The sequence below is a fragment of the Cyprinus carpio genome, chromosome B9 (assembly GCF_018340385.1).
Source record: "Cyprinus carpio isolate SPL01 chromosome B9, ASM1834038v1, whole genome shotgun sequence".
Classification (NCBI taxonomy): domain Eukaryota; kingdom Metazoa; phylum Chordata; class Actinopteri; order Cypriniformes; family Cyprinidae; genus Cyprinus; species Cyprinus carpio.
Genome location: NC_056605.1, coordinates 1,303,021 through 1,318,032, shown reverse-complemented (window position 1 = coordinate 1,318,032; position 15,012 = coordinate 1,303,021). Strand labels below are relative to the sequence as shown.

Genomic DNA, 15,012 nt, shown 5'->3' with positions numbered 1-15,012 from the left:
GATAGGAGGAACCTGTGCATGTTTGTCACACACACACACACACACACACACACACACACACACACACACACACACACACACACACACACACACACACACACACACACACACACACACACAGAGAGAGAGAGATACAAACAAAACATACTTTACATCACACACACACATAAATGCACATGCAGCATATACTAGCAACACTAAATAATTATATATCAAAAATTATTTACTGCTGTTACTATTTATAGTTTTCACTATATATTCTATTCCCATTTGTGCTATTATTACTTGCGTGTATTCAGGTGTATTCCAAAGTTGAGAGCAGTCAGTGAGAAAATATTTTGCTGCAACGTTCATTAAATAGGATGTTGCTGGATTCAGTACAGCCAGAGACCCCTGGTCTTCTAATACCAGTGCTGTGAGGAAGGGTGCTACGGTAGTCCTAGCAGAGACAGGGAGGAGTGTGGTAGAGGTAGGGAAAAACCAACAGACAGACAGTGACAACAGAAAACAACATACTGTAGAGAATGACAGTAACAGACAAATGGCACAGACAGACAGCATACAGGCTCTACAACATCCTGAGATTCTTCTTCTTTTATTTTTTACTGTATGTGTAAATTTGTTATAAACGTGCTCTTTAAAAAGTAGTAAGCATTGTTTGCTATACACATACATATACATAAAATGTTTAAATATCTGTTACATATACAGTACTGCTTATATTATTTCACCATCTGTACACAAATGTAAGTAGTGAATGCGTGTATCCGTGGGTGGGGTTGTGTGGGTGTGGTAATGTGGGCTGGTGTGGCTACAGTGCCAGTGCTGAATTTTTGTCCCAGTCCGCCCCTGTATACAGAGTTCTGGCATGAAACTCGATACTAGATGGTGCAGTCCAATAGGTCTAACTCAATCCTAATGGCATCATTATCACATGGCACAGCTGACTGGTTCTCTCCTGTATTGGTATCCATGAGCTCGCTGCTCAGTATTCAAATATATGACTAGTACTTGCTGTAGCAGTTTGCAGCTTGCTTCAGAACAGTGAAATGAACATCTAACATGAGTGAATGCTTTTCTAATCCATATCGGTGTGTGTATTGCGTGGTCTGCCTTATTGAATGAAAAAAATAAGCAATCATAATCAAGTTTAAAAAAGTATCATGTTAACAGTTTGCATTGTATGTAGGAGCAAAATATTAAGCATATTAGCAGCAGCATTTAGCATCTGTGTTTATACAGCTGGAGCAAAACGCAGTTTAGAGCATATGTAGAATACTACAATGCAAACACGGGTCGGTCACAGCCTCTCTTAGAGGTTGAATCCCTAAGCATGAAGGGCAGCGATCATGTCCATCATCAGTAACAAGTGTGTTTGGACACAACTTGCAGCTCGGTGGAAAGTAGGAAATAAGCGAACCATGAATCCATCAAAAATATGTACTCGGTTAGCACTGTAGGAACTCAAACTGTAATAATACCAACCCAACCAAAAAAATCCTAGATAGATTTAGAAGATTAGAATCTTGAAAACAGACACAGAATTACATGCAAGTTAACCAAATATGCCTTTAGATAGCACCAAGTGGCATACGTTAACAAGCATAACAGTGACTTGCAACAAAAAAGCACTCAAAAATTATATAGGTTTGCTATATAGATGCTACCTGTGTGCAGTCGAGACCAGCCACAGGATAGTACCGTGAAGCACAGGGTATCGTTAACACAAACAATCAAATTATAATATGTACTTATGTGATGAAGAAAGAAAAATCCAATATATACCTGTCCTGATGGCAGATGAGCACGCTGTCACAGCTTGGAATGGCAAATCCTCGCAATTCAGGTAAGCTGCATGCGACAGCATGAATAAACAACATATCACAGGCGAGAAGCAAAAAGAAACTGGGTACCAAGCTACTATTTAGCACCTTTATTGTTGAGAGTGTATACCACTTATACCACAAAATTATGTTTTGCTTAAAATAAGAAAAAAAAGTTGCAAATGGGGTAAGCAAAATAAACTCAATTCAAATTATTTTTCTTGCCCCTTTGGCAGATATTTGTCATGGTTTTTAGCAACAAATAACAATTTTTTTTTTTTTACTTATATTGTCATGATTCATGTCTTGTTCTACCCTATTATGTGTTCAAGGACTTTTATGTTGAAGTGTATTTTCTGTTTCCATTGTTTCTATGTTCTCTCCCTGTGTTTAGCTCTTGAGCTCTTGTTCCTTTGCCTGTCTTTTAGTTGTCATATGTGATTCATTTACACCTCCCCCTTGTCTGCTAACTCCTCGCAATTCAGGTAAGCTGCATGCGACAGCACGAAATATAAACAACATATCCCAGGCGAGAAGCAAAAAGAAACTGGGTACCATAGCTTTACTATTTAGCACCTTTATTGTTGAGAATGTACCACAAAATTATGCCACTTTATTGTTGAGAGTGTATACCACTTATTAAAATAAGATTATGTTTTTGTTAATGTGGTAAGAAAAATTTGCTCAATTCAAATTATTTTCTTGCCCCTTTGGCAGATATTTGTCATGGTTTTTAGCAACAAATAACAATTTTTTTTTTTTTACTTAAATTGTCATGATTCATGTCTTGTTCTACCCTATTATGTGTTCAAGGACTTTTATGTTGAAGTGTATTTTCTGTTTCCATTGTTTCTATGTTCTCTCCCTGTGTTTAGCTCTTGTGTTTCTTCCCATGGTTACCCTTGTTAGTTGTCATATGTGATTCATTTACACCTCCCCCTTGTCTGTTAACCTGTGTATTTAATACCCTGAGTTTGCCTGGCTCTTGTCTGATGTTGTCTTTGAAGGCTGTTACGTGTGCCCGTGTCATTTGCCTTATTTCTTGCCATGCCTGGTTTTACTTTGTGTTTGTTTAGATAAATCTTTATTCCTGGTCCTGGATTCTCTTCTCTTTTGATCACGTGTTAACAGATATGAAAAAATGAGAAGTCATTTTGCTTTTTAAGTAAATATGTCTAGATTTAAGAATGTTAGATATTTGTACTGGAGAACAAGGCAAAAATTCTAAGTAAGAGAATCATTTATTTATTTATTTATTTATTTGCAATGTTGAGAGCCAACCTTGTGATTAAGATATGGCGGGAGTGAAAGTAATTCCAACTGGGATTAAACAAACTTGTTTGCCAAAAGGAGCAGACTAGACTGCTTGTCATTCTCTCATTTTTATATTTGTATAGGTTAATGTCAGCGATCTTCAAGAAGTTTGCTGAGAGATTTCAGCTTTATCATATATAGGATATTAATGGGAAACAGAATAGCAGGAGGTTCAGACAGAAAACTTTATAAACCTCAGCATGGTTCTTCTGGAAGAACAGACTACTGGGAGCTTTCATGAACAGTCATTCTGAGCTGAATATATCAAACACTCTGAATTACTGTCACAAGACAAGATTATTGCTAATCATTTTTATTTTATTTTATTATAATGACAAACACAATGTACAAGAGCAGCACAAAATTAGCAAGTATTATGTCAGCTGTGTAAAGTGCAGAATGGGTTAAGGTTTGCTTTATATATGCTTTAAAAATGTTGGTAAATCTGGCCATAACTGCGTTTTTAATTTAAATTGTCATATACAATTTAAATCAGACCCGTCAATGGATGGTTTTAATTATCACAATGAAGGATGTCTTAAAAATGAATAAGACATGGATGCAATGATTTGTCCATCACTAGAATGTCACAGTGACATCAGTCTGACTCAAAACTCACTCAAGCTAGTTTTCTCAGTTATTGACATGTCAGTTGTGGACGTTCTTTACTAATGCTCATAACTAGACAAAATAACATAATGCCCTTGCAGCTGTTTGCTTTCATCAACATTCTGGCTGCAGTTCTACAGGAACAGGTAGCTAAGCTCAATAAGATCACAGGCTTTTTAATCAGCTGTAGTTTCAGAAGTGTTCAGCATCTTTCTCTATATTACATTACAATTTGATTTTTGATTTACTATTATCTTGTTACTTTATGTATGTTGTTTTCTTTGTTTTATTATTTTATTTACTCATTTAATCATAATCATTTGATCATATAATTATTAGATCATTCAATTCTCCATTGCTTTTGATTTTGTATTATAACACTTGTTGGATATGTGCTGGTCAGATGAAGTTTGGACAGGTGAAGTAAGGGTGAAGTTCAGACTGAGTCTTAAAACATATGCAGCTAAGATTAATCAACTTAGCATGTGTTCCATTTTTTTTTTTTTTGTTTTTTTTATTTTTTATTATTATTATATTTTTTTTTTTTTTTTGTTTTTTTGTTTTTTTTTTTTTTTAATTGCAGTTATGTTTTATTGTATAGTAGTAATCAGGGAGTTTTTGTAATTTTTTAGTATTTGTATATCCGTATATCTATGTGTCTGTTTATATGTACACTTAGCAACCAGCAACTTGTACATTGTATTTACAGTAGGCTACACATTTTATCAGTTCATGCATTCCAAAAAATCAAACCCAAGCATTTGTCTAGTTAATAAATTAAAAATGTCATCATAATATATCTGGTTGGATTTCAAGGAGTAAAACAGTGTTTCAGTGTCACAGTTGTCTCTTTTGAGAAAACTTTTTTTTTTAAATGAATCTTAACATACCTGCATATTTTTAAAAGTTAATATATTACTAGTTATACAATATATTACACATAACATTATAATAGTATTAAATGTGTTTGTTTTGCATTATTTTTTTATTATTATTTTATTATTCATTTTATATATAATATTTATGTAATTTGTTGCTATGTTATAGGTCTACATTTGTAAATAAATTAAAACTGCTATGTTCTTTAATTAATAAGTAGTTATAATATTTGGTGGCTGGAGCTACAACAATAAAATTGTGCATAACACCCATTTAGCAAAAAGTGGCTCTGTTTTTGACAATACGTGCATGAGGTTTTGTGTCAGTACGCTGGAGTCTGTTCTCCTCTGACGAGGGATGCAAAATGTGAAGCTAAAAATTAAAAACAGGCATTGTGCTCCAGAGGGCGCTGCAAGCATCCTTTGGACAACATTCAAATCTCGAGACAAATTTGATCTTAGGAATGGTGTTTGTGCGATGGAAATGTTAAGCGTCTCTAGTTTGGCTGCTTTAGTTAGAAATGTCCAGTCGATCTTTATGTAAATGTAAAATAATCCTTATCCAGTAACCGGCTGTGATTGGTGCATCATCAGCAGCGCTGAGGAAAGTAACACGCACCACGTGACATCATGTCTACGTTCTTCTTCAGCGGAACAGAATACTTCTAATGAATTATGATTAATTTCTTACTACTAGCAGCGAGATGCCCTACGCGAGTGCATTTAGGTGCCACCTGGCGGTGAAGAGTGAAGGCAGTGCAGCGCTGATGAGCCTCCCGCGGACACGCCCTGCCTCCCTCCTCATCCCTCATGACAACAGCCTCAGCCTCAGCATCCTCCTCCTCCACAATCACACGAGCAGCTGCCTGCGAAACACCCCGCATCACAGGACTTCAGTGGCGTTTCAATCCAGACCTCTGAAGCTTAGACCACTGCGCTAACCTTACCGTCTCGTGTTTCGACATAAACATAGCATTCCGTTCTCATCTAAGTTCCCGTTATCGTCTAGCATCATGACGGACGCAGTAGCTGAGTGTAATATTAAAGTGCTCTGTCGCTTTAGGCCTCTCAATCAGGCCGAGATCCTGCGCGGCGACAAATTCCTGCCGACCTTTCAAGGGGACGACACCGTCATCATCGGGGTAATGCTTCTGATTTGTGATTATTAAACCACAGTTAACCGCGCAGCTCTAAATGATGGCAGTGATGCTGAGTAAACGGCTCGTGGCTGTGTCAGTATGACGTCAGCACATCTAGAGGCTGTAGGCCTCGTCATCCTCTCAGTCTTATTACTGTCATCTTCCTCCTGACTGACCTTCTTCATATATGCGCTGTGTATATTTTTCATACAGTGAGTGTTTATGAACGCAGGGAGTGGCGATGATTTAATTGAGGAAATGTATGGTTAAAGGATGCAAGTATGCAGTACGTAAACCAGTCATAAGGGTCAGTTTTTTGAAATTGAGATTCATGCATCATCTATCGCTTTGTAACGATAGGACAGTATTTGGCAGAGATACAACTATCTGAAAATCTGGAATCTGATGGTGCAAAAAAATCTGAATATTGAGAAAATCGCCTTTAAAGTTGTTCAAATGAAGTTTTTAGCAATGCATATTACTAATAAAAAATGAAGCTTTTAAATATTTACGGTAAAAAATTTACAAAATATCTTCATGGAACATGATCTTTACTTAATATCTTAATGATTTTTGGCATAAATGAAAAAATGTATAACTTTGACCCATACAATGTATTGTTGTCTATTGCTACAAATATACCTGTGCTACTTATGACTGCTTTTGTGCTCCAGGGACACATATTGGATAAAGCTGAAATGGCACGGTTTATAGCCCCATCTGTATGTCTCTGTGACGTGATCAGTGGCCTGATCAATACCTGAGTGAGACCAAACAATGACTTTTCTTTTTTCCTCCGTGTCTCTTCTCTTCCTCTGTGTGGGTTTTATGGGTGCGCAGGGAAAACCGTACGTGTTCGACCATGTGTTTCCCACCAACACCACCCAAGAGCAGGTGTACAACACCTGCGCCAAGCAGATTGTCAAAGGTCAGTGTGTGACGCCCTGCATGCTCGCTCAGCATATTTTGGCCATGTCTGTGGGGACAGTGTTTAGCAGATGCTCCTCAGAGGAAATCGGTTCTCTGATGTTCAGCTGTGTTTGTTTGATGTATAGATGTGCTGGGAGGTTACAACGGCACCATCTTCGCTTATGGACAAACCTCCTCTGGAAAGACCCATACCATGGAGGTACAGTCATATTTTAGATGAAATAATGATTATACTTACACATTATCGCACAATTTTGTACCCATAAATGACTCAGTCAGATGCATCAGACGACTGATATCATCCATACACAGTGTGCCTGCTACAAAATGAACATCAAATATTATTGGCCAGTTTCCCTGTAAGTACTCACAAAACCAGTCACAAGATAATGCTTTATATCGAAATGTAAGAGTGATACTCGATGAATTCACAGTCGATTTTTAAGTTAGACTCAAGGCTTTACAGTCATGGTTCACATCAGGACCCAGATTGTACATCATTTTACCAGTGGCAACCCTCCACTGCACCAAAGTCATCTACCTTTAATAAAAAAAGACCTTACTGTCAATGTTGCAGATATTTAGTATAACACAAATACAGTTTTGCTTTCGAAATACACATTATGGTCAGCACAAGCCATGAGTCAGCAGCTATGTTTCCATCCACCTATTTTTATGTGCATTTTGGAATTTGGTATAAAGGAACACTGGATGGAAACACCAAGATGTGCATAAATTCTAAAAATATTGAGTAGTATAAACTTTTTTGAAGTTATTTTTATGGGCTTTTATGCCTTTAATGGATATGACATTAGAGAGCAGACAGGAAAGCATTGGCTGGAGGCGTCCGCCTCTGAAAGCAATGACCACATTTATTGTGTTTCGTCTGCTCGCTCGAGGCACAAGTAATTAATTATATAAGAAAATGATTATATTTAGTGGCTTCTCATTCTTTTCTCAGTGTTGTTTAGTGTTAGTTTATCAGAACGTGATGATTTTGTTCTCTTTGACTCGTTGGATGGAAATGGTGCTGATTATGCTATTTTCCAGTTTTGTGCTGAAGTTAATTTCACATCATTGGATGGAAACATAGCTAGTGTCTGCTTCACCTTGTGCAGTTTGAGGTTTTCAAGGATGGAACTTGTCTTTTTTCTTTCTGTCTAATTTGACTTCTTTCTACCATGTGATGGATAAACTGGAAAAATAAAATGGTCACACTATATTAGGTGGCCTTAACTATTATGTACTCACATCAAAAAATAAGTACAATGTACTTACTGTGTTCATATTGTATTGCAAAACACTTCTGCTGTTATGGGATACGGGGATACAGGTAAGGTAAGGGACAGTTTTGGAGGTATGTGTAGGTTTAAGGGTGGGTTAGGTGTGAGGGATAGGTCAACAGTGTAATTACATAAATTAATTACATATAGGTATTTAAAAATATATTATATTATAAGTAGTAGTGAAGGCCACCTAATATAAAGTGGGACCAATTAATACACAATAATACAAAATAATAAACAATAAAAAATATAAATTCATTTTGTTATCATTTGTTTAGTTAGGAGCACTGCTGCACAGTTCAATTAGACTAAGACTAATTTTAATAATTGAAGTCAGTTTGACTGTGATGGCACTTCCAGGGCAAACTTCATGACCCACAGCAGATGGGCATCATTCCCCGCATCGCAGAGGACATCTTCAACCACATCTTCTCCATGGATGAGAACCTGGAGTTCCACATCAAGGTACACAAAGGGCACAAATGAATGGCATATCCATCATCTAGTAATAAACCTGACCGCACATGCCGCCCAAACTATGGTGCTCTCTGAATAACCAGTGTTTGCTTTTCTCAGGTGTCTTACTTTGAGATCTATATGGAGAAAATCCGGGATCTTCTGGATGGTTTGTAGAAAACAGAGAAAGTGCAGCATACCAAATTCACTACAATGGTTGTTATATTGTTCCTCATTGTGCTTCTTTCCTCTTCAGTCACGAAGACCAACCTGTCTGTGCATGAGGATAAGAACCGCGTCCCTTACGTGAAGGTGATTTTCCGGCGTGTTTTGTGAGGATGTGAGTTAATCGGAATGAACTGTAATGAAACAGCTGTTTTGTGTTTGTGTGGCGTCAGGGCTGCACCGAGCGCTTCGTGTCCAGTCCTGAAGAGGTCATGGACGTCATCGACGAGGGAAAGTCCAACCGGCATGTCGCTGTCACCAGTGAGCACTTTTGTCATTGTTCTCAAATTCAGTTAAACTTTAAACATTCACTCACAGCACTTTAGGTTAAATTTTCCAACATACAGTGAATGATTACTATTATTTTATAATCACAATAATGACACGTTTCCACTGCGTGGTGTGACTCGGCACAGCTCAGTACAGCATGGCACAGTTTGCGTTTCCACTGCAGTTTAGTATCGCTTTAGAGTAGGCGGGATTATTCACATGTTGTTATAGTTGCGCCGCCTCTACTACCACGACTCCTGAATAACTTTTCATTCCGCATCGCCCCATAAAGCTCTTGCTGGATCTGCTCCTCTGCTCCTTAACTAGAGGAACGTCTGTACTTCCTCAACAGACAATGAAAAAAAGGTGTGCTCGTTCAAAACAGTTACGTTCGATCCTTTGCTGGCTGTGCAGATTTAAATCTAGCGGTTCTGTTGTGTCCACTATTTCCAACTCTCACAAGACAAATAAGCAACCGCAGCTTCAAAAACAAGCCCAATATTTTTGATTGATTTATTATCATCAATATTATTTATTATCAATTATTTATTACCAATAAATTAGCCTGTAACATATTAAATCGAAACCACTCTTTTATCTGAAAATCAACTGCAGCTGAAGTGGGAACAAAGGGGGCGGGACATTTGGCAAATTATGCTGCAGCACTTATATTATTGCACTGGTTGGCTATTAACTGTGAGCATACAGCGAACATAAATAAAGAAACAAAGTTGCTTGTCAGATTTCCCTAACAAGCAACCATCGTTTTTAAAATAACCCCAAAAAACAACAACCTGCAAACCAGGATTTTTTCACGCAACTTTACAAAAAAAGAAGCCCAAAGTCGTTTATAATACGTGGACTTGGCAACTCTGGTTGTGTCTTGTGTTGCAAGTTCAGTGACGCAGGTGGTGACGATCCTCTCCGGCCAATCAGTGATCAGCAGAGTTTGCACGTCACGTTTTGCTAATGGTACAGCTCGCTTGGAACCTCAACCGAGGTGGTACTGAAAAAAGTACCAGATACCAGGTACGGTACCCAGTGGAAAACCCCCCAAAAGTGAACCATACTGAACCGTACCATGCCATACCATGCAGTGGAAAAGCGGCATAACAGTGTGTAAATTACAGTTGTGATACCTTCATCTCAATCTGACAGTTCAGTCAGTCAGTGGAGATCTTATGCTTGAAATGCACATAGTGTTTATATACATATACCGCTCAAAAGTTTGCTGTACGTAAGTTTGCCTTTTTTGTTTTTTAGTGTTTTATACTCATCAGGGCTACAATTATACAGTATGTATGCAGTAACTGTTTTTAATTTAAAATAACAGTTTTAAGTACTTTTTACTTTAAATACAATGTACTTCTGCAATGACCAAGCTGAGTTTTAATGAATTATAATTTTAGACTTGTACGATGCGTATTTGAGAATGAGCTGCAAACAAGACGCTGTTCTGTTGTCAGATATGAATGAGCACAGCTCTCGCAGTCACAGCATCTTCCTGATCAACATCAAGCAGGAGCACGTGGAGACGGAGCAGAAACTCTGTGGAAAGCTCTACCTGGTGGATCTGGCTGGCAGTGAGAAGGTCTTTTGTCTTTTGTTGTATAAAGCCTCTTGTCGTCATGTTTAAAGGCATAGTTCACCCATAATGAAAACACTGTCCTTTACTCCCCCTTATGTCGTAACAAAACTGTATGACTTTCTTCCCTCTAGGGAACACAAAATGTATTTTAAGAACATTTGGTTGCATATGACATTAGACTTTCATTGTATGGACAAAAAACACACAAAACGTTGAAATTATGCATGCAAATAAAAAGGAATAAAGCCTCATCTAGACCCAGGGCTCATATAGCTCATTTGACCAAGGCCTTTATGCAGAAGATGCTAGCAACTGAATAGCGATGAGCTAAAACAAAACAAAACACACTAAAAACTATGACCTAGAAACCACTGTAATCTGGCATTCCAGTTATAATTAGTTACATTGTTTAGAGAAATGAAAATGATTTATACGGTAGCTTCATAACATTGAAAACACTTGGTTTAGAGGAACCATGGAATGTAAAAAAGTGTAATGTTGCTATATATTATAGAGGTTTTAATATTAAAGGGGTCAAATGATGCAATTTCAAATGTTCCTTTCTCGTTGGAGTGTTACAAGCTCTTGGTGCATAAAGAAGATCTGTAAAGTTGCAAAGACTAAAGTCTCAAATCCAAAAAGATGTGGAAAGATTTGCATAACGCCACCCAAATGTTCACGCAAAGAAGGGAGGCGTAACTTTTATTCTCGCTGTTGCCGCCACCGCCATGTTGTGGAGATGCTGTGTTTTTCGTTGTGAAAGTGAAACTACTTTGTTTGGCCTTCCAAAAGAGGACACAACTAGAAATCAGTGGTTAAGTTGTATTTCAACACTGTTCCAGAATAGTTCAACCCAAATATTCAGATGTGTGCAGTGCATTTTACGGAGGACGAGGACTGTTTCCTGGAAGAGTAGCCTACAATGCCAGTGTCTGTTTTTATGAAGTGTGGCAATTCCAACTTTGCAAGGACAGTCTGGTGCTTCTGACTCAGTCTGTAAGTACGCTTGCATATTTAAAGAATTTGCCACTGATGATTGAAACGCGAGTACACAAAATAATGTTCTTTTTAGCAATGTCATATGACCCCTTTAATGTTTGTGTGGTGGGGGTATGAGGGTAAAAGGGATTCTTGTTTTATGTACAATGAGAATTGAACAAGAAATCAGTCTCACTCCGACTATGCCGCTATGGGAATTTCACCCAAAGAATTAGAATAAAGCACCTACAGAGGCATACACAGATTCAATACAGAATAACAATACAAAAATAAACTCTTTAATGACAAATATTGAATAAAAACAATGTAAAAATAAATACTGAAACACCAAGTTTTAAAACAAGTCGAGGGCCAGGGACTACAGCTTACCAGTAGAGGCGGATAATCAGACCACACTTCCTGCAGGTGAATCACTGCACTTCACTGTGTACACCCACCTACCCACACATCCCAGGTAGTGCATATATCCCCTTTTTTATAGCCTAGGAAAGCTGGCAATAGACTAAAACAGCAGGATAAAACAGCAGAAAACAATGACGCAAGAAAAATCGCTCCTCCTGCCACAATCTACCCTTACATTTTGCATCAGCGCCCAAACGATGGACCAAAGATCAATTACAAAAACACCCCTTCAATTCACTAACTCCAAGGCCTAAACAAAGCTGAAATGGTGTTGGACACAATCTTGGATTTACCGGTAGCTCTATTCCTTGCCTCTCCTACAGCCCGGGGAAAACGATGTCAATTCGAATGCTGACCTGCCCCAGCTTGGCCTGACCACCGATGGGTAATCACCCTCTCGTTATGGGAACCGTGAGGTACTTCACTTTCCTTACTTTAAGTTCCACGCCCGGTTCTTCTGGTTCCACCAAAAATGCTCCCATAGGAGGAAGAACCGTTGGCAACAACTCTTGAACCTCAGGCTGTACTGAGTTCCCAACATCCCAAGATCCCATTCCCTGAATAGCCCAAGGAGTCTCTGGCACCAATACTACCAAATCGACATTGTCTGCCACTTCATACTCCTGGGGGTCCTCCTGATTCTCTGTAACATCTGCGGACTGATCAACAAGCAATCCCTCCTTCTGGACAAAAGCCTTCAACAGAGAATGATGTACTCTCTGTAACTTACCCAGATCTGTAACCGGCGCAATGGTATACACCACACCTCCCTCTTCGGGGGAGTGGACCACCTGATACATCACAGAACTCCACAAGTCCTGGATCTTGTGGTGACCCCGCACTACATGATCTCTGAAGTAGACTAACTGACCATCAGACAAGGGTAGATCTCGAACATATCAGTCATGCTGCCTCTTCCGACTGGCTGCTGCAGCCTTCAGCCATTCATGTGCCCTCTCAAAGGAAACCTGCAATTGCCTACGATGTTCCATGACCCAGCTGTGTATGCTTCCTGTGCCCCATTCAGGCACCCTACCAAGCAAAATGTCTATCGGCAACTAGGTTTTTCTTGACCAAACATTAGGTAATATGGGGACTCTCCAGTCACTTGATGAGGAGTCTTTGTTATAACAAAATATCACCTGTGACAAACAAGAAACCCAGTCCCTCTTCCTAGAGCCCGGCAATGTTCGCAACAAGTTATGCAAAGTGCAATTCAATCGCTCACATTGCCCATTACCAGCTGGATAGTAAGGTGTGGTACGAGAGTTCCTTACCTGATAAAGCTCACAAAGCTGCTGAATAAGAACAGATTCAAAGTTACGGCCCTGGTCTGAATGAATACGTCCCGGGACCCCAAACTTGTAAAACCACTCCTCAACCAAAACTTGGACCACGGTCTTGGCTCTTTGGTAATGTGTGGGCACTGCCATAGAAAATTAACTAAACACATCAGTCATCACTAATATGTTTTCCTGTCCAGAATATAAAGGTTCAAGTTACGTGAAGTCAAATGTGAGGACTTCATTTGGCCTCAACGTTAGTAAATGGCCAATAAAAACACATGCTACTAGCCGATTATCTTTGGCAAGCTGGGCAGCGTTCACATTCCTGACACCAACGGGTAATATCGGCCAGCATTTTTGGCCAATAGCACCACTGCCGAATCAACTTGCTGGTGCGTTCAACCCCTTGATCCCCATGTTGTTGGTACATCTCTTCCCTTAAAACATCAGGTAGCACTAATTGATAACACTCTCCACCTCCGTCAGGACGTAATATCCTCAGATACAAAACTCCTTCCCTTGCTTCTAATCTGTTCCATTGCTGGAGGAGAGTCAAAACTGGTTTATTCAACTGCCGCAACTCCTCCAGCCCTGGACGTTGGCTCTGTTCCCAGAACTTTATTACCTGTCCCTTAACGGTATCAGCCTCCTGCATAGAATGCAGATCGGAGGCAGAATAACCCGTCAACACACTCACCGCCCTTACATCTGCCTGAACCACACATCCTGTGCCAATGGCCTGCTACAATGACCCAGGAACTGTGACACCAGCAGCTTACTCCTTAACTTTGCACTGGAAAACTGGTTTCTGGCAGAAGAAAATCAAATGCAACCAACTCTGTGGCCCAACGTTGCTCTGTGGCTCCAAGCTTTGCTGTGGCTAAATGACTCAGGGTATTATTATCTGTGAACACAATACACTGCCCCAGCAGATACTTCCTGAATTTTTCAACCATGGCCCACTTGAGTGCAAGAAGCTCTAGTTTCATTGAACTGTAATTAGTCATATTACGCTCCGTGGGGCTTAGGCTACGACTGACATATGCTATAGGTTGAATCTTCCCTTCAAATTCTTAGGAGAGGACTGCCCCTAGACCCCCATGGCTAGCACCTACTTCTAGGATGAAGGTTTTGGAAAAACCTTCATAAGCCAGTACTGGGGCGGATGTTAACTTCCCATTTAGGGCCTCAAATGCTGTCTCTGCTCGGTCCATGCATGGGTCAAACTCTGCCCTCTTCGTTTGCCTGACTTACCTCCTATCACTCCATCAACCAGCCTATGCAGAGGTGCTGCCAATTTGGCAAAACCCTTCACAAAGTGCCTATAACAACTTGCAAAACCATGGAATGTTCTTAACTCAGACACAGTCTCAGGGCAACGCCATTGTGCAAAAGCCTCGATTTTACCTGGATCAGTTGCTACACCTTGCTCAGACATAACATGCCCCAAGTACTTCACTTCGGGCCTGAAGAAAGTACTTTCTCCAGCTTTGCCTTGAGTCCTTCCTTCTCCAGACGACCCAAGACCATCTCCAGTCTCTCCAAATGCTGAGCTAGGGAAGAGGAAATCACCACAACATTGCCAAGATATAGAAGCAGGGCTGACACTGCTGATCACCGAATAATCTATCCATTAACCTCTGAAACTTACTTGGAGCATTACAAAGGCCAAAAGGCATATGGTTCTATTCGAATAAATATTCCAAACGGTGTAACAGTCTCAGGGCAACGCCATTGTGCAAAAGCCTCGATTTTACCTGGATCAGTTGCTATGGCTTGATCAAATGTAGAGAACCAGCAAGCCCCA

The 15,012-nt window shown here is 39.5% G+C and overlaps 1 protein-coding gene across 2 annotated transcripts in view; it reads left to right on the top strand.

Annotated features, from left to right (window-relative positions):
* The first annotated feature begins 5,398 nt into the window (after positions 1 to 5,398).
* kif5aa (kinesin family member 5A, a) overlaps positions 5,399 to 15,012 on the top strand; it is a 36,228-nt gene continuing 26,614 nt past the window's right edge. The window contains exons 1-8 of one of the 2 annotated variants that reach the window (XM_042730576.1): positions 5,399 to 5,766; positions 6,604 to 6,691; positions 6,819 to 6,892; positions 8,340 to 8,444; positions 8,556 to 8,604; positions 8,692 to 8,747; positions 8,834 to 8,921; positions 10,397 to 10,521. In XM_042730576.1, coding sequence (XP_042586510.1) covers positions 5,638 to 5,766; positions 6,604 to 6,691; positions 6,819 to 6,892; positions 8,340 to 8,444; positions 8,556 to 8,604; positions 8,692 to 8,747; positions 8,834 to 8,921; positions 10,397 to 10,521 — 714 coding nt within the window. In that variant the 5' untranslated portion in view covers positions 5,399 to 5,637. The remainder of the gene's footprint in view (positions 5,767 to 6,603; positions 6,692 to 6,818; positions 6,893 to 8,339; positions 8,445 to 8,555; positions 8,605 to 8,691; positions 8,748 to 8,833; positions 8,922 to 10,396; positions 10,522 to 15,012) is intronic. The other variant, XM_042730577.1, reaches the window with a different exon arrangement.